Source organism: Oncorhynchus tshawytscha, linkage group LG16 (assembly GCF_018296145.1).
Source record: "Oncorhynchus tshawytscha isolate Ot180627B linkage group LG16, Otsh_v2.0, whole genome shotgun sequence".
Lineage (NCBI taxonomy): Eukaryota > Metazoa > Chordata > Actinopteri > Salmoniformes > Salmonidae > Oncorhynchus > Oncorhynchus tshawytscha.
Window position 1 is genome coordinate 84194072 of NC_056444.1, and position 19851 is coordinate 84213922.

Sequence of the window (19851 nt, forward strand, 5' to 3'; positions counted from 1 at the left end):
AGAGAGAGAGATAGATGAATAGAGAGAGAGAGAGATGAATAGAGAGAGATAGATGAATAGAGACAGAGAGAGAGAGATAGATGAATAGAGAGAGAGAGATGAATAGAGAGAGAGAGATGAATAGAGAGATAGATGAATAGAGAGAGAGAGATGAATAGAGAGAGAGATGAATAGAGAGAGAGAGATGAATAGAGAGAGAGAGATGAATAGAGAGAGAGAGATAGATGAATAGAGAGAGAGAGATGAATAGAGAGAGAGAGATAGATGAATAGAGAGAGAGAGATGAATAGAGAGAGATAGATGAATAGAGAGATAGATGAATAGAGAGAGAGAGATGAATAGAGAGAGAGATGAATAGAGAGAGAGATGAATAGAGAGAGAGAGAGATAGATGAATAGAGATGAATAGATGAATAGATGAATAGAGAGATGAATAGAGAGATGAATAGAGATGATGAATAGAGAGAGAGAGATGAATAGAGAGAGAGATGAATAGAGAGAGAGATGAATAGAGAGAGAGATGAATAGAGAGAGAGAGATGAATAGAGAGAGAGAGATGAATAGAGAGAGAGATGAATAGAGAGAGAGATGAATAGAGAGAGAGATGAATAGAGAGATAGATGAATAGAGAGAGAGAGATGAATAGAGAGATAGATGAATAGAGAGAGAGATGAATAGAATAGATGAATAGAGAGAGATGAATAGAGAGAGATAGATGAATAGAGAGAATAGAGATAGATGAATAGAGAGAGATAGATGAATAGAGAGAGAGAGATAGATGAATAGAGAGAGAGAGATGAATAGAGAGAGAGAGATAGATGAATAGAGAGAGAGAGATGAATAGAGAGAGAGATAGATGAATAGAGAGAGAGAGATAGATGAATAGAGAGAGAGAGATGAATAGAGAGAGAGAGATAGATGAATAGAGAGAGAGAGATGAATAGAGAGAGAGATAGATGAATAGAGAGAGAGAGATAGATGAATAGAGAGATAGATGAATAGAGAGAGAGATGAATAGAGAGAGAGATGAATAGAGAGAGAGAGATAGATGAATAGAGAGAGAGAGATGAATAGAGAGAGAGATAGATGAATAGAGAGAGAGAGATAGATGAATAGAGAGATAGATGAATAGAGAGAGAGATGAATAGAGAGAGAGAGATAGATGAATAGAGAGATAGATGAATAGAGAGAGAGAGATAGATGAATAGAGAGATAGATGAATAGAGAGAGAGATAGATGAATAGAGAGATAGGTGAATAGAGAGAGAGATAGATGAATAGAGAGAGAGATAGATGAATAGAGAGAGAGATAGATGAATAGAGAGATAGGTGAATAGAGAGAGATAGATGAATAGAGAGAGAGAGATGAATAGAGAGAGAGAGATAGATGAATAGAGAGAGAGATAGATGAATAGAGAGATAGGTGAATAGAGAGAGATAGATGAATAGAGAGAGAGATAGATGAATAGAGAGATAGATGAATAGAGAGAGAGAGAGATGAATAGAGAGAGAGATAGATGAATAGAGAGAGAGATAGATGAATAGAGAGATAGATGAATAGAGAGATAGATGAATAGAGAGATAGTCTTTCTTCTTGCCTTCATTGGAATCAGTCCATTCCTGGCAGAGGCGAATTACAGTGTTAAAGTTTAATGTGGAGAGATCACACTCCATATCTGAGCTTCATATGCAACTCCCCAGAGAGAGAGAGAGAGCGGTTGCTCAGTCTCATCTCTTTCAGGACGAGGGGAGGACAGAGAGGAGAGGACAGGGAATTGAGAGATTATACCCTTGTGGGAGATAAGAGCGAGACAGAGATGCTGTTTACCCAGCAAACCCGGAACGATCTGCCATCTTCAAGCCTTGTAGGTCTGCTGCATCACCAGGATCCTAATGATTCTAGTGGATTTTTCTTTGTACTGAAATCCTTCAATTATGATCCAAACTAAGTACATTTGCACATCTATGTACACCTCACCACAATCTGTCAGGTAATCATTTAACATGATTTTAGGAATAAAGTTTGTAGGGAAAATTAAAGTCAACTTTACAGTTTTAATAAAGAAGATTGGTAAAGTTATTTTTCTAGATGTAGTTATCCTTCTCCTTACAAACAGAAAGGACCACAACCGTTCACAATGGCCGATTAATTAGTGCCGATTTCAAGTTTTCATAACAATCGGAAATCGGTATATTTGGACGCCGATTTGCCGATTAGAATTTTTAGTTAATTTTTGAATTTGTTTTCGTTTTTATACCTTTATTTAACTAGGAAAGTCAGTTAAGAACACATTCTTATTTTCAATGACGGCCTAGGAACAGTGGGTTAACTGCCTTGTTCAGGGGCAGAACGACAGATTTTCACTTTGTCAGCTCGGGGGAACCAATCTTGAAATCTTACAAAATCTTACAATACAATAATGACCTGCCTCTCTCTCGTTGCACTCCACAAGGAGACTGCCTGTTACGCGAATGCAGTAAGCCAAGTTAAGTTGCTAGCTAGCATTAAACTAATCTTATAAAAAAACAATCAATCATATTCACTAGTTAACTACACATGGTTGATGATATTACTAGATATTATCTAGCGTGTCCTGTGTTGCGTATAATCTGACTAAGCATACAAGTATCTAGGTATCTGACTGAGCGGTGGTAGGCAGAAGCAGGCACGTAAGCATTTATTCAAACAGCACTGTCGTGCGTTTTGCCAGCAGCTCTTCATTGTGCGTCAAGCATTGCGCTGTTTATGACTTCAAGCCTATCAACTCCCGAGATGAGGCTGGTGTAACCGAAGTGAAATGGCTAGCTAGTTAGCGGGGTGCGAGCTAATAGCGTTTCAAACGTCACTCGCTCTGAGCCTTCTAGTAGTTGTTCCCCTTGCTCTGCATGGGTAACGCTGCTTCGAGGGTGGCTGTTGTCGTTGTGTTCCTGGTTCGAGCCCAGGGAGGAGCGAGGAGAGGTACGGAAGCTATATTGTTACACTGGCAATACTAAAGTGCCTATAAGAACATCCAATAGTCAAAGGTTAATGAAATACAAATGGTATAGAGGGAAATAGTCCTATAATTTCTATAATAACTACAACCTAAAACTTCTTACCTGGGAATATTGAAGACTCATGTTAAAAGGAACCACCAGCTTTCATATGTTCTCATGTTCTGAGCAAGGAACTTAAACGTTAGCTTTCTTACATGGCACATGTTGCACTTTTACTTTCTTCTCCAACACTTTGTTTTTGCATTATTTAAACCAAATTGAACATGTTTCATTATTTACTTAAGGCTAAATTGATTTTATTGATGTATTATATTAAGTTAAAATAAGTGTTCCTTCACTATTGTTGAAATTGTCATTATTACAAATAAAATAACAAAATCGGCCGATTAATTGGCATCGGGGTTTTTTTTTTTTTTGGGTCCTCCAATAATCGGTATCGGTGTTGAAAAATCATAATCGGTCAACCTCTAGTTCACACCCTCTTAAGCTTTCTCGTTTCACTCCCGGAGCGTGCACTCAACGGTCTGGCCGATGATTTGTTTACCTCTGGATAACATGAAACCAGCCTAACCAGCTCTACTGGCAACAATTTCATTACGCTCTTTTGCATTTACCGACGCCGGCCATATTCAACGGGTGTTGTACACTTTAGCTTAATGTAGCTAGCCAGCTAGGTAAACAATGGAGCTAGCTAGCTAGGTAAACAATGGAGCTAGCTAGCTAGGTAAACAATGAACCTAGCTAGGTAAACAATGGAGCTAGCTAGCTAGGTAAACAATGAACCTAGCGAGGTAAACAATGGAGCTAGCTAGCTAGGTAAACAATGGAGCTAGCTAGCTAGGTAAACAATGGAGCTAGCTAGCTAGGTAAACAATGTAGCTAGCTAGCTAGGTAAACAATGGAGCTAGCTAGCTAGGTAAACAATGGAGCTAGCTAGCTAGGTAAACAATGAACCTAGCGAGGTAAACAATGGAGCTAGCTAGCTAGGTAAACAATGAACCTAGCTCGGTAAACAATGAACCTAGCAAGGTAAACAATGAACCTAGCTAGGTAAACAACGTGTAAGAGCACACACGTCACATAAGCTAGTTAGCTAGTTAAACAACAATGAACATCATGTTAAATCATGCCAAATCATGTTGTTACTGGCCTGCATGAATATCCTGGGAGCTAACCAACCAGGTACAATGTTAGCTAGCTAACATTAGACTCTAACTAGCAAAGCAAACGGTTTCCAGTATACAAATAATAACGTCATACACGTAATGTTAGCTTGGGAGCCAGCCAGCTAACGTTAGCTAGCTAACTGAAATGATTTAGTATTTTTCATGTTGACATCTCGACATCCGACTGAGAATATCTACACTGTCCCCTTTCATATACCAGTTCAGAGGGAGAGGAAATCGTTTATTTGTTTGAATAGGCCAGAAAATGTGACACGTCACTCCCTATGCAAATGTGGGGTGTGAAACCTGACACTTCAAGTCAGCTCCACTGAGAGAGTGGAAACATAGAGCTGACAGGTGGGGCTTTCTGGGACTATAAGGCATTGGACCATACAACGTTCACAGAGCGCTTTGTACACCAAAACGTCAGTAGGAACCAGTCCAGTAGGAACCGGTCCTTAAAGTCCCCTAGATTGGGGACTTAACATCTAAGAGGTTTTACATTTGTGTTTTAGTCACAGCACAGTGAATTAATTTCAGGGATAAAACTCCAGGATTGATCCCCACTTGTGACTATCAACAAAATAAGGTAAAACTATGTTTGTTCAATAAATGTCTAATAAATAGTAATGTGATTCAAAATAATTGACATTGTACAACTTACTTCCTCAACCTTTAAATAACACACACACATGAAAGAAACCTCCATGGACTGTTCAAATTGGAGAATTGGAAACACTCCTAAGCAGATCAAACCCTTTTCCAAACAAATCCACAAACCTTGTTATCAAAAGAGCCAGAGACAACAACTTCAATGGACAACATACATTATGTAGTTAGTGAACTACAGTAGCAAGGACCGAGCGTTATGTAAACAAAGGTTACAACGTCTTTAAATATAATTTTTCTATCTATACACAAACAATGTCAAGAAAGTGAACGTTGGAAAAAAAAATACAAGACACGTTTCATAAAGTAGAAACCCCGTAAAATCCATTCAATTATTAAATCAACCAATTTCAACATTTTCAATGAAAATAATGTATTTTCCATAAAGTAGGGATTATTGAATGTCACACATTCTATTGCACTATATATTCTAACCAAACCTGCATTACCAGTTCTTATCGGTAGGTGTCACTACGCCAGTAGTTAGCTAGTCTAAAAAAGACTGATGGCAAAGATGGCTGCCTGTCTCTGTATTTGTGAAAGTGATGGTGGTATTTAGAATCCATTAATTCTTTCTTTCTGCGTTAGCCATCCATCTGTAATGGTTTGGACGAATGTGTTCATGTTGTCTGTGTAGCTCTGTGGTATTTAGAATCCATTAATTCTTCTTCTTCTCTGTGGCGTAATTTCAAATCAAATCAAATCAAATTTTATTTGTCACATACACATGGTTAGCAGATGTTAATGCGAGTGTAGCGAAATGCTTGTGCTTCTAGTTCCGACAATGCAGTAATAACGAGCAAGTAATCTAACTAACAATTCCAAAAAAAAACTGCTGTCATACACAGTGTAAGGGGATAAAGAATATGTACATAAGGATATATGAATGAGTGATGGTACAGAGCAGCATAGGCAAGATACAGTAGATGATATCGAGTACAGTATATACATGTGAGATAAGTATGTAAACCAAGTGGCATAGTTAAAGTGGCTAGTGATACATGTATTACATAAGGATGCAGTCGATGATATAGAGTACAGTATCAACGTATGCATATGAGATGAACAATGTAGGGTAAGTAACATTATATAAGGTAGCATTGTTTAAAGTGGCTAGTGATATATTTACATCATTTCCCATCAATTCCCATGATTAAAGTGGCTGGAGTAGAGTCAGTGTCATTGACAGTGTGTTGGCAGTAGCCACTCAATGTTAGTGGTGGCTGTTTAACAGTCTGATGGCCTTGAGATAGAAGCTGTTTTTCAGTCTCTCGGTCCCAGCTTTGATGCACCTGTACTGACCTCGCCTTCTGGATGGCAGCGGGGTGAACAGGCAGTGGCTCGGGTGGTTGATGTCCTTGATGATCTTTATGGCCTTCCTGTAGCATCGGGTGGTGTAAGTGTCCTGGAGGGCAGGTAGTTTGCCCCCGGTGATGCGTTGTGCAGACCTCACTACCCTCTGGAGAGCCTTACGGTTGAGGGCGGTGCAGTTGCCATACCAGGCGGTGATACAGCCCGCCAGGATGCTCTCGATTGTGCATCTGTAGAAGTTTGTGAGTGCTTTTGGTGACAAGCCAAATTTCTTCAGCCTCCTGAGGTTGAAGAGGCGCTGCTGCGCCTTCCTCACGATGCTGTCTGTGTGAGTGGACCAATTCAGTTTGTCTGTGATGTGTATGCCGAGGAACTTAAAACTTGCTACCCTCTCCACTACTGTTCCATCGATGTGGATGGGGGTGTTCCCTCTGCTGTTTCCTGAAGTCCACAATCATCTCCTTAGTTTTGTTGACGTTGAGTGTGAGGTTATTTTCCTGACACCACACTCCGAGGGCCCTCACCTCCTCCCTGTAGGCCGTCTCGTCGTTGTTGGTAATCAAGCCTACCACTGTTGTGTCGTCCGCAAACTTGATGATTGAGTTGGAGGCGTGCATGGCCACGCAGTCGTGGGTGAACAGGGAGTACAGGAGAGGGCTCAGAACGCACCCTTGTGGGGCCCCAGTGTTGAGGATCAGCGGGGAGGAGATGTTGTTGCCTACCCTCACCACCTGGGGCGGCCCGTCAGGAAGTCCAGTACCCAGTTGCACAGGGCGGGGTCGAGACCCAGGGTCTCGAGCTTGATGACGAGCTTGGAGGGTACTATGGTGTTGAATGCCGAGCTGTAGTCGATGAACAGCATTCTCACATAGGTATTCCTCTTGTCCAGATGGGTTAGGGCAGTGTGCAGTGTGGTTGAGATTGCATCGTCTGTGGACCTATTTGGGCGGTAAGCAAATTGGAGTGGGTCAAGGGTGTCAGGTAGGGTGGAGGTGATATGGTCCTTGACTAGTCTCTCAAAGCACTTCATGATGACGGATGTGAGTGCTACGGGGCGGTAGTCGTTTAGCTCAGTTACCTTAGCTTTCTTGGGAACAGGAACAATGGTGGCCCTCTTGAAGCATGTGGGAACAGCAGACTGGTATAGGGATTGATTGAATATGTCCGTAAACACACCGGCCAGCTGGTCTGCGCATGCTCTGAGGGCGCGGCTGGGGATGCCGTCTGGGCCTGCAGCCTTGCGAGGGTTAACACATTTAAATGTCTTACTCACTTCGGCTGCAGTGAAGGAGAGACCGCATGTTTCCGTTGCAGGCCGTGTCAGTGGCACTGTATTGTCCTCAAAGCGGGCAAAAAGTTATTTAGTCTGCCTGGGAGCAAGACATCCTGGTCCGTGACTGGGCTGGGTTTCTTCCTGTAGTCTGTGATTGACTGTAGACCCTGCCACATACCTCTTGTGTCTGAGCCGTTGAATTGAGATTCTACTTTGTCTCTGTACTGGCGCTTAGCTTGTTTGATAGCCTTGCGGAGGGAATAGCTGCACTGTTTGTATTCAGTCATGTTACCAGACACCTTGCCCTGATTAAAAGCAGTGGTTCGTGCCTTCAGTTTCACACGAATGCTGCCATCAATCCACGGTTTCTGGTTAGGGAATGTTTTAATCGTTGCTATGGGAACGACATCTTCAACGCACGTTCTAATGAACTCGCACACCGAATCAGCGTATTCGTCAATGTTGTTGTCTGACGCAATACGAAACATCTCCCAGTCCACGTGATGGAAGCAGTCTTGGAGTGTGGAGTCAGCTTGGTCGGACCAGCGTTGGACAGACCTCAGCGTGGGAGCTTCTTGTTTTAGTTTCTGTCTGTAGGCAGGGATCAACAAAATGGAGTCGTGGTCAGCTTTTCCGAAAGGGGGCGGGGCAGGGCCTTATATGCGTCGCGGAAGTTAGAGTAACAATGATCCAGGGTCTTTCCACCCCTGGTTGCGCAATCGATATGCTGATAAAATTTAGTAGATTTTGTACTTTTTTTTAAGACAGTGAAATTTGCATCGAAAACATTTGTGAATAATCACCTGCACGTGAAATAAAACGATACGCTAACTGGACTAACAAACTGGCTGACTAACATGTTCAGGAACTTCAGTATCCCTTCGTTATCAACACCACATGATTCCATCTTATTTATTCTGTTACCAAACATTTTATTCGGTGTGTCTAAATGACTAACGTTAGCTGCTGGCTACATGATGGTCGTTAGCGAGGTGGGTTTTGTTTGACTAACGTTAGCTGCTGGCTACATGATGGTAGTTAGCTAGGTGGGTTTTGTTTGACTAACGTTAGCTGCTGGCTACATGATGGTCATTAGCGAGGTGGGTTTTGTTTGACTAACGTTAGCTGCTGGCTACATGATGGTCGTTAGCGAGGTGGGTTTTGTTTGACTAACGTTAGCTGCTGGCTACATGATGGTCGTTAGCGAGGTGGGTTTTGTTTGACAAACGTTAGCTGCTGGCTACATGATGGTCGTTAGCGAGGTGGGTTTTGTTTGACTAACGTTAGCTGCTGGCTACATGATGGTCATTAGCGAGGTGGGTTTTGTTTGACTAACGTTAGCTGCTGGCTATATGATGGTCGTTAGCGAGGTGGGTTTTGTTTGACTAACGTTAGCTGCTGGCTATATGATGGTCGTTAGCGAGGTGGGTTTTGTTTGACTAACGTTAGCTGCTGGCTATATGATGGTCGTTAGCGAGGTGGGTTTTGTTTGACTAACGTTAGCTGCTGGCTACATGATGGTCGTGGTGAGGTGGGTTTTGTTTGACTAACGTTAGCTGCTGGCTACATGATGGTCGTTAGCGAGGTGGGTTTTGTTTGACTAACGTTAGCTGCTGGCTACATGATGGTCGTTAGCGAGGTGGGATTTGTTTGACTAACGTTACCTGCTGGCTACATGATGGTAGTTAGCGAGGTGTTTTTTTGACTAATGTTAGCTGCTGGCTACATGATGGTAGTTAGCGAGGTGTTTTTTTGACTAATGTTAGCTGCTGGCTACATGATGGTCGTTAGCGAGGTGGGTTTTGTTTGACAAACGTTAGCTGCTGGCTATATGATGGTCGTTAGCGAGGTGGGTTTTGTTTGACTAACGTTAGCTGCTGGCTACATGATGGTTGTTAGCGTGGGTTTTGTTTGACTAACGTTAGCTGCTGGCTACATGATGGTTGTTAGCGACGTGGGTTTTGTTTGACTAACGTTAGCTGCTGGCTACATGATGGCCGTTAGTGGGTTTTGTTTGACTAACGTTAGCTGCTGGCTATATGATGGTCGTTAGCAAGGTGGGTTTTGTTTGACTAACGTTAGCTGCTGGCTACATGATGGTCGTTAGCGAGGTGGGTTTTGTTTGTTACCAACACATATCCAGATTGTATAAAAGAAGATTACTGTGTGACTCACGTGGAATTGGACTGCGGTTATGACTCATGATTGCCGGTGTGCCGGTAATACGGTAACCGTAACAACCAAACCTAGTTGTTGAGAGGTGTTGTTGAGGAGGCTTTGTCAGCTGTAGCTAGGAGACCACTGTGACTGTCAAGTTAAGTCTAATACTAGATTCAGTTAAGGAGAGTGGGAGAGTGTTTTGTTTTCAGTTACACTTTGAGAACAGGCTTTGTGAGACTTTTATTTTGAATAAATATGCCAGCTTGGTTTGTGTGCCCTCATTGCCATCCTATCAGCCACCTACCAGCAACGCCTAGCAAGTTGTTACTCATTGTTTATACAACGGGTGGGTCTAATCCTGGATGCTGGTTGGTTAAAACCGCATTCCAGCCAGTGTCTATTCCACAAGTTACCACCGGTTAAATCTATGATGGTAAAATGCCTGTTTACTCTGTTCCATCTGACTGCGCAATCCACTGTCTCGTCAGCCCAGCCAGGTACTTTGTGTACTAGGATCTACACCGTAAAAAACATCTAGACATTATCTCCCATTTCTTTTTGAACTAGCAATTGGTTTTCAACAGTGGAGATTTGTCTCTCTCCGACATTTGCAACATTGTTTCAATATTTATATGATGTCTCCAGCGATCCTCATTGTAATGAAGGAAGGAGGCAGACAGGCTGGCATTTTGTTCTCAGCCAATCGAAATCATGAATCAGCATTCTACTTTTATGGATATACACACAAAAAAACACTAAATTCAGCTAGTTTTCTGTTATTCCATCTTCAGTTTGAAGTGATTGTGTTGTGTAGTTGGCTATCTTTTCTGAAAAGTGGCCTGGCAAGTGAGCAAATTATCTGTACCAGGAAAAATTATCTATATATATATAAAACAACATTATTGTTATGGAACAAACAAACGCAGCTCCTTTGCTGTTATTCTGGCTGAGCTGTTTAACATCACTGTGTTAGCCAATGTTGGCTAGCTAGCAAGCAAGGGATAAGAACGGCGCCAGCCATCATGGAAACGGAACATTTAGAGCGAACGACTGGGTCGCCATAGATACAGAACAAAAAGACTGAACGACTGGGTCGCCATAGATACAGAACAACAAGACTGAACGACTGGGTCGCCATAGATACAGAACAAAAAGACTGAATGACAAGGGTCGCCATAGATACAGAACAAAAGACTGAACGACTGGGTCGCGTCCATAGATACAGAACAAAAAGACTGAACGACTGGGTCGTGGATACAGAACAACAAGACTGAACGACTGGGTCCCATAGATACAGAACAACAAGACTGAACGACTGGGTCGGGTCCATAGATACAGAACAAAAAGACTGAACGACTGGGTCGCATCCATAGATAGAGAACAAAAAGACTGAACGACTGGGTCGCATCCATAGATACAGAACAAAAGACTGACTGGGTCGCGTCCATAGATACAGAACAAAAAGACTGAACGACTGGGTCGCGTCCATAGATACAGAACAAAAAGACTGAACGACTGGGTCGGGTCCATAGATACAGAACAACAAGACTGAACAGACTGGGTCACGTCTCTGGAAACCGAACCAATAGAATGAACGACCAGCCGGATTGGTTAGCAACCCTAGATTTGTTTTGGGACTATATCTTGTAGAAAGATGTTATAGTATCAACAAATTAATCCAAATATATATTTTTAATGAAAATATGTTGAATATGTTGATCATTCTTTAGGTTGCAGCAAATGTTCTCATAACATAAAAATAAATAAATAATATAATATAAATAAATAACATAAATGAATAATAATATAAATAAATAATATAAATGAATAATATAAATAAATACATAAATAATAATATAAATAAATAAATACTATAAATAAATACATAAATAATCATATAAATAAAGAAATACTATAAATAAATACTATAAATAAATACATAAATAATAATATAAATAAATAAATAATATAAATAAATAATATAAATAAAATACATAAATAATATTATAAATAAATAAATAATATAAATCAATAATATAAACAAATAAATAAACAATATAAATAAATACATAATATAAATAAATAATATAAATAAATAATATAAATAAATAAATAATATAAATAAATACCATAAATAAATAATATATATAAATAATATAAATTAAAAAATATATAAATAATATATATAAATACTGTCGAAGCCAGTGTTTGGAGGATATATTTGCACGGTTAGAACACCCGTTCTAATATATCCTTCAAACATCTGCTTCTCTGGCAGGGAGAGAGTGAGGGATAGGGAGTGAGAGAGTGAGGGATAGGGAGGGAGAGAGTGCATCTGCTTCTCTGGCATTATCACTTAAATAATCATCAGTACAACTGCACCGTTTCTGTGTTGTTGGAACAATTTGCCGCAAAATAAGGAATGTTCTGAGTTTGGAGGGGCATGGAGTAGTCTTTCCAATTTGAGACGTGAAATTGGGGAGTACTTGTACTTCTATGGAGAGAGTATAGACATGTAGAAGAGAATAGACACATATGGAGAGGAGGATGACAAGTATGAGGAAGAGGACGAGAGATATGGAGAAAAGGATGACAGATATGGAGAAGAGGATGACAGATATGATGAGAGTATGGAGTCAGAGGAAAGGGGAGAAAACAGTACCTTTTTGGTGGAGAAGATGGAGATGGAGAGGGGAGAAAACAGTACCTTTTTGGAGGAGAAGATGGAGATGGAGAGGGGAGAAAACAGTACCTTTTTGGAGGAGAAGATGGAGATGGAGAGGGGAGAAAACAGTACCTTTTTGGAGGGAAGATGGAGATGGAGAGGGGAGAAAACAGTACCTTTTTGGAGGAGAAGATGGAGATGGAGAGGGGAGAAAACAGTACCTTTTTGGAGGAGAAGATGGAGATGGAGAGGGGAGAAAACAGTACCTTTTTGGAGGAGAAGATGGAGATGGAGAGGGGAGAAAACAGTACCTTTTGGAGGAGAAGATGGAGATGGAGAGGGGAGAAAACAGTACCTTTTGGAGGAGAAGATGGAGATGGAGAGGAGAGGGGAGAAAACAGTACCTTTTTGGAGGAGAAGATGGAGATGGAGAGGGGAGAAAACAGTACCTTTTTGGAGGAGAAGATGGAGATGGAGAGGGGAGAAAACAGTACCTTTTTGGAGGAGAAGATGGAGATGGAGAGGGGAGAAAACAGTACCTTTTTGGAGGGGAAGATGGAGATGGAGAGGGGAGAAAACAGTACCTTTTTGGAGGAGAAGATGGAGATGGAGAGGGGAGAAAACAGTACCTTTTTGGAGGAGAAGATGGAGATGGAGAGGGGAGAAAACAGTACCTTTTTGGAGGAGAAGATGGAGATGGAGAGGGGAGAAAACAGTACCTTTTTGGAGGAGAAGATGGAGATGGAGAGGGGAGAAAACAGTACCTTTTTGGAGGGGAAGATGGAGATGGAGAGGGGAGAAAACAGTACCTTTTTGGAGGAGAAGATGGAGAGGGGAGAAAGAGGGGAGAACAGAAGAAAAAGTGCACTACATACCTCTTTGGGGGACAGGATAGAGATGTAGTCCTCGTAGATCATGCGTGCCTTCTCCTCCACTGTGTTCTTGTTCATCTCCTGTTTGAGGTCTTCACAGGCCAGCCAGAACAACATGTTCTCCTCGCTGTACTCAGTCCTTAAGAACTCCCTGAACACGTTCCGACCTGCAGGATTCTTCATCAGCTTATCGAACGACTGAGCCCAGACACTTATCTCATCTAATGTTGGTTTGGTGCTGGTGGGTGGGAGAGAGAAAGAGGTTTAACTACTGATCCCAGACCATTATGTCATCTAATGTTGGTTTGGTGCTGGGGGGTGGGAGAGAGAAAGAGGTTTAACTACTGATCCCAGACCATTATCTCATCTAATGTTGGTTTGGTGCTGGGGGTGGGAGAGAGAAAGAGGTTTAACTACTGATCCCAGACCATTATCTCATCTAATGTTGGTTTGGTGCTGGGGGTGGGAGAGAGAAAGAGGTTTAACTACTGATCCCAGACCATTATCTCATCTAATGTTGGTTTGGTGCTGGGGGTGGGAGAGAGAAAGAGGTTTAACTACTGATCCCAGACCATTATCTCATCTAATGTTGTTTTTTTGCTTAAGTATAGAAAAAGTGTGATTCATCAAACAATCTTACGTCTCACACTGGTAGGAGATAACCACTGGTAGGAGATAACCATTGATAAATACCAACTGTTCTCAGCCTCAGTGCTCTTGCATGACTGGCTATTTCACCCCTAATTAACCATATATGGTCTAAATCACCTCATTAAAGCCTGTGAGAATATACAACGCCGTGGAATAGCCTTGAAAGGCGCAAAACAAAAATGCGATTGAGTGTTATTTGTTTGTTTGTTTTATTAGTTTAGTGTTATTTGTTTGTTTGTGTTATTAGTTGAGATTTATTTGTTTGTTTGTTTGTGTTATTAGTTGAGTGTTATTTGTTTGTTTGTTTGTGTTATTAGTTTAGTGTTATTTGTTTGTTTGTGTTATTAGTTTAGTGTTATTTGTTTGTTTGTGTTATTAGTTGAGTGTTATTTGTTTGTTTGTTTGTGTTATTAGTTTAGTGTTATTTGTTTGTTTGTGTTATTAGTTTAGTGTTATTTGTTTGTTTGTGTTATTAGTTGAGTGTTATTTGTTTGTTTGTTTGTGTTATTAGCTGAGTGTTGTTTGTTTGTTTGTGTTATTAGTTGAGTGTTATTTGTTTGTTTGTTTGTGTTATTAGTTGAGTGTTATTTATTTGTTTGTTTGTGTTATTAGTTGAGTGTTATTTATTTGTTTGTTTGTGTTATTAGTTTAGTGTTATTTGTTTGTTTGTGTTATTAGTTGAGTGTTATTTGTTTGTTTGTTTGTGTTATTAGTTGAGTGTTATTTGTTTGTTTGTGTTATTAGTTGAGTGTTGTTTGTTTGTGTTATTAGTTGAGTGTTATTTATTTGTTTGTTTGTGTTATTAGTTGAGTGTTATTTGGCTCAGTTGTGGCTTACCCAGTAAATATTAAAACATACAGTAATTAGTGAGCACGTTTCTCTACTTTTGGCTCTACACTCCAAGAATGTTGCATTTGAAATCAAACAATGAGGTTAAAGAGCAGACGGTCAGCTTTAAACCATTTCAACATTTTAATTAAATTAATTAATTAAATTTAAACACAAATGAACTTATATGTGTATTAAAGTAGTAAAAAAGTATTTTATTCCAATATGCATAGAATGCAATGACTACATCAAGCTTGTGACTGTAACTTTGTTGGTGTCACGTCCTGCCCTTAGTTCCTTTGTTATGTTTCTTGTTTAGGTTGGTCAGGGCGTGAGTTGGGGTGGGCATTTTATGTGTTGTTCTAGTTCTGGTTTTCTATGTGTTTGGCCTGGTATGGTTCCCAATTAGAGGCAGCTGTCAATCATTGTCTCTGATTGAGAACCATATTTAGGCAGCCTGTTTTCCCACTTTTGTTTGTGTGTGGTTGTTTTCTGTTTAGTGGGTTTTGCACCTGACGGAGCTGTTTCGGTTGTTCTTTTGTTGCTTGTTTGATAGTGTTCAGTTCTACCATTAAAATGATGAACCACGCTGCACTTTGGTCCTCACCTTCTTCCCATGACAGCCTTTACAGTTGGATGCATTTGATGTTGGTTTTGGTCGTGTTCAGATTATTTTGTGCCAAAACGAAAATAATAAAAAGCTTCTAATTGCTTCATTCATTCATTCATTCACCCCCCTCCCCTGTAACTATTCCCCAGGTCATTGCTGTAAATTAGAATGTGTTCTCAGTCAATTTACCGGTAAAATAAGGGTTCATAAAATAACTAAATAAATTATCCATTTTTGGGGGCTTTTTACAAATTTTAAATAATAATTTTAAAAAGGTAAATCATGTATTGTGTAATTTTGGAGTTTATTGTGAATAGATATTATTGAATATTTATTGAGAATAGAATATGTTTCTAAACACTTCTACATGAATGTGGATGCTACCATGGTTACGGATAATCCTGAATGAATCGTGAATAATGATGAGGGAGACACACAAATATCATGTACAGTGGCTTGCCCAAGTATTCACCCCCCTTGGCATTTTTCCTATTTTGTTGCCTTACAACCTGAAATTAAAATAGATTTTTTTGGTGGGTTTGTATCATTTGATTTACACAACATGCCTACCACTTTGAAGATGCTAGATATTTTTTTATTGTGAAACAAACAAGAAATAAGACACACAAAAAAACAGAAAACTTGAGCGTGCATAAGTATTCACCCCCCCAAAGTCAATACATTGTAGAGATACCTTTTGCAGCAATTACAGCTGCAAGTCTCTTGTGGTATGTTTCTATAAGCTTGGCACATCTAGACACTCTGATTTTTTCCCCTCCCATTTATTTGCCAAAGCTCCACAGCGGTGATTGGAGTATCTGTCCGTAGGACCACTTTAAGCTGTACACTCCACAGAGCTGGGCTTTACGGAAGAGCCCGGGCTTTCCAAACATTCTAAAGAGCACACGTCAACTGTTCAGCCCTTACAGTCCTCCAAATGTCCTCTATGCAAACTCTGAGGGCACACAATTATAATTCTGAATAACGGCACAGCTATTCGTAGCCTATTTCACTGTGGGAAAAGGGGGACTGTAATACACATGTCATGTTGATATGATTTTCAGTCTGCTCCTATATGACTGGTTTCCAGGGATCATAAGAAAAAATAATCTAAAAAGAATTGCTATGTGTATTTACAATCCCCTTCTACAAACTGATTACTCATTTACCTAGCTTTTAATCCATTTATACATTCAGTGCATGGAGATTATATCGGGAAAAAGGAAAGTGTTTCTCCACTTGGATCCGGCCGGTTTGCTCAACCTTGTTCGCGGTTTCTTTGCCCGTAAAAGTGGTGGGAATTATGAGGGAATTAAGTAAAGGTCAGAATATGGTGTAACTGTAGACACACCTCTGCCACACCTTCATTTATTTGATCTCCTAAGCAAAAAGCGGGTGAATAGCGTGCTATTCTCGTGCTTAAATTCAAGGTCAGAATACGCACAGAGAGAGAAGGATGTAAAAAAAGTGAATTTACGTGCTTAACTCAGGTCTGAAATCAGGGCCTATATGAATAGTTTAGTTCCAAAACGACATAAAAACCACTATGGCTGTGTTTACCACAAGGAAAGCACAATTCTGATACGTTTTCACCTAATTGGTCTTTTCACTTCAGATCTTTTTTTCAAAGCTGATCTGATTGGTAAATGTTTTTGATCAGAATTGGGTTGCCTGTGTAAACAAGGCCTTTGAAGCTCATTTCTGACATTTTTATATTGAAATAGTCTACATAGAAATACAATTAATTTTTACACTGCATTTTAACTCCCAGGATGCAATGCTCCACCAAAAACAGTGGTTAGCAAGCCCAGAAAAACGCAAAGTAGTCTAAATATATTGTTGTCATCGCTATGAGTGCATTTTCACTTTTAGAATGTAGTCGTATTATAATGCTCACCGGGAATGCTCAGTACAGTATCTTCATGTCATTGTCACTTAGCAACTATTTGGATTTAGTCGTTAGTAGAATAATTTCATGTGTAAAATAGTTGTTGTGTTTGGAACTAAACCTCCCTTGCACTGCTTTGTAAAACCATTTGCATAGTTGTTTTGGTGAGCTGGCCCTCATCCGCTCTGTAATCAAAGTATTCCCATAGTTGTTTCAGTGAGCTGGCCCTCATCCGCTCTGTAATCAAAGTATTCCCATAGTTGTTTCGGTGAGCTGGCCCTCATCCGCTCTGTAATCAAAGTATTCCCATAGTTGTTTCAGTGAGCTGGCCCTCATCCGCTCTGTAATCAAAGTATTCCCATGGTTGTTTCGGTGAGCTGGCCCTCATCCACTCTGTAATCAAAGTATTCCCGTAGTTGTTTTTGGGTGAGCTGGCCCTCATCCACTCTGTAATCAAAGTATTCCCATAGTTGTTTCGGTGAGCTGGCCCTCATCCTCTCTGTAATCAAAGTATTCCCATGGTTGTTTCGGTGAGCTGGCCCTCATCCACTCTGTAATCAAAGTATTCCCGTAGTTGTTTTTGGGTGAGCTGGCCCTCATCCACTCTGTAATCAAAGTATTCCCATAGTTGTTTCGGTGAGCTGGCCCTCATCCTCTCTGTAATCAAAGTATTCCCATAGTTGTTTTTGGATGTGCTGGCCCTCATCCGCTCTGTAATCAAAGTATTCCCATAGTTGTTTCGGTGAGCTGGCCCTCATCCGCTCTGTAATCAAAGTATTCCCATAGTTGTTTCGGTGAGCTGGCCCTCATCCGCTCTGTAATCAAAGTATTCCCATAGTTGTTTCGGTGAGCTGGCCCTCATCCGCTCTGTAATCAAAGTATTCCCATAGTTGTTTCGGTGAGCTGGCCCTCATCCGCTCTGTAATCAAAGTATTCCCATAGTTGTTTTATCAACAAGCTGCGGGCGCGGATGTATGATGGCAGGATTCGCACAAAAACTGCGAAACACCGCATTTAATTATGGCAAGGTGAACATAACTGAACTAAATAACTATCGCCCCGTAGCACTCACTTCTGTCATCATGAAGTGCTTTGAGGGACTAGTCAAGGACCATATTTGTATTTATTATGGATTCCCATTAGCTGATGCCAAAGCAGCAGCTACTCTTTCTGGGGTCCCACAAAAATGAAGGCAGTTTATACCATTTTAAAACCATTACAATACATTCACATATCTACAACACACTGTGTGCCCTCAGGCCCCTACTCCACCACTACCATATATCTACAACACACTGTGTCCCCTCAGGCCCCTACTCCACCACTACCATATATCTACAACACACTGTGTGCCCTCAGGCCCCTACTCCACCACTACCATATATCTACAACACACTGTGTGCCCTCAGGCCCCTACTCCACCACTACCACATATCTACAACACACTGTGTGCCCTCAGGCCCCTACTCCACCACTACCATATATCTACAACACACTGTGTGCCCTCAGGCCCCTACTCCACCACTACCACATATCTACAACACACTGTGTGCCCTCAGGCCCCTACTCCACCACTACCATATATCTACAACACACTGTGTCCCCTCAGGCCCCTACTCCACCACTACCACATATCTACAACACACTGTGTGCCCTCAGGCCCCTACTCCACCACTACCACATATCTACAACACACTGTGTGCCCTCAGGCCCCTCCTCCACTACGACCACATATCTACAACACACTGTGTGCCCTCAGGCCCCTACTCCACCACTACCATATATCTACAACACACTGTGTGCCCTCAGGCCCCTACTCCACCACTACCATATATCTACAACACACTGTGTCCCCTCAGGCCCCTACTCCACCACTACCATATATCTACAACACACTGTGTGCCCTCAGGCCCCTACTCCACCACTACCATATATCTACAACACACTGTGTCCCCTCAGGCCCCTACTCCACCACTACCACATATCTACAACACACTGTGTGCCCTCAGGCCCCTACTCCACCACTACCACATATCTACAACACACTGTGTGCCCTCAGGCCCCTCCTCCACTACGACCACATATCTACAACACACTGTGTGCCCCCAGGCCCCTACTCCACCACTACCACATATCTACAACACACTGTGTGCCCTCAGGCCCCTACTCCACCACTACCACATATCTACAACACACTGTGTGCCCTCAGGCCCCTACTCCACCACTAACACATATCTACAACACACTGTGTGCCCTCAGGCCCCTACTCCACCACTACCACATATCTACAACACACTGTGTGCCCTCAGGCACCTACTCCACCACTACCACATATCTACAACACACTGTGTGCCCTCAGGCCCCTACTCCACCACTACCACATATCTACAACACACTGTGTTCCCCTCAGGCCCCTACTCCACCACTACCACATATCTACAACACACTGTGTGCCCTCAGGCCCCTACTCCACCACTACCACATATCTACAACACACTGTGTGCCCTCAGGCCCTTACTCCACCACTACCACATATCTACAACACACTGTGTCCCCTCAGGCCCCTACTCCACCACTACCACATATCTACAACACACTGTGTCCCCTCAGGCCCCTACTCCACCACTACCACATATCTACAACACACTGTGTCCCCTCAGGCCCCTACTCCACCACTACCACATATCTACAACACACTGTGTCCCTCAGGCCCCTACTCCACCACTACCACATATCTACAACACACTGTGTGCCCTCAGGCCC

General features: G+C 41.4%; 1 protein-coding gene across 2 annotated transcripts in view; it reads right to left on the bottom strand.

Annotated features, from left to right (window-relative positions):
• The window catches only part of rgs19 (regulator of G protein signaling 19), a 169520-nt gene that overhangs the window by 7559 nt on the left and 142110 nt on the right, over positions 1 to 19851 (bottom strand). For both annotated transcript variants that reach the window (XM_042299812.1, XM_042299813.1), the window contains exon 5: positions 13115 to 13349. In XM_042299812.1, coding sequence (XP_042155746.1) covers positions 13115 to 13349 — 235 coding nt within the window. The remainder of the gene's footprint in view (positions 1 to 13114; positions 13350 to 19851) is intronic.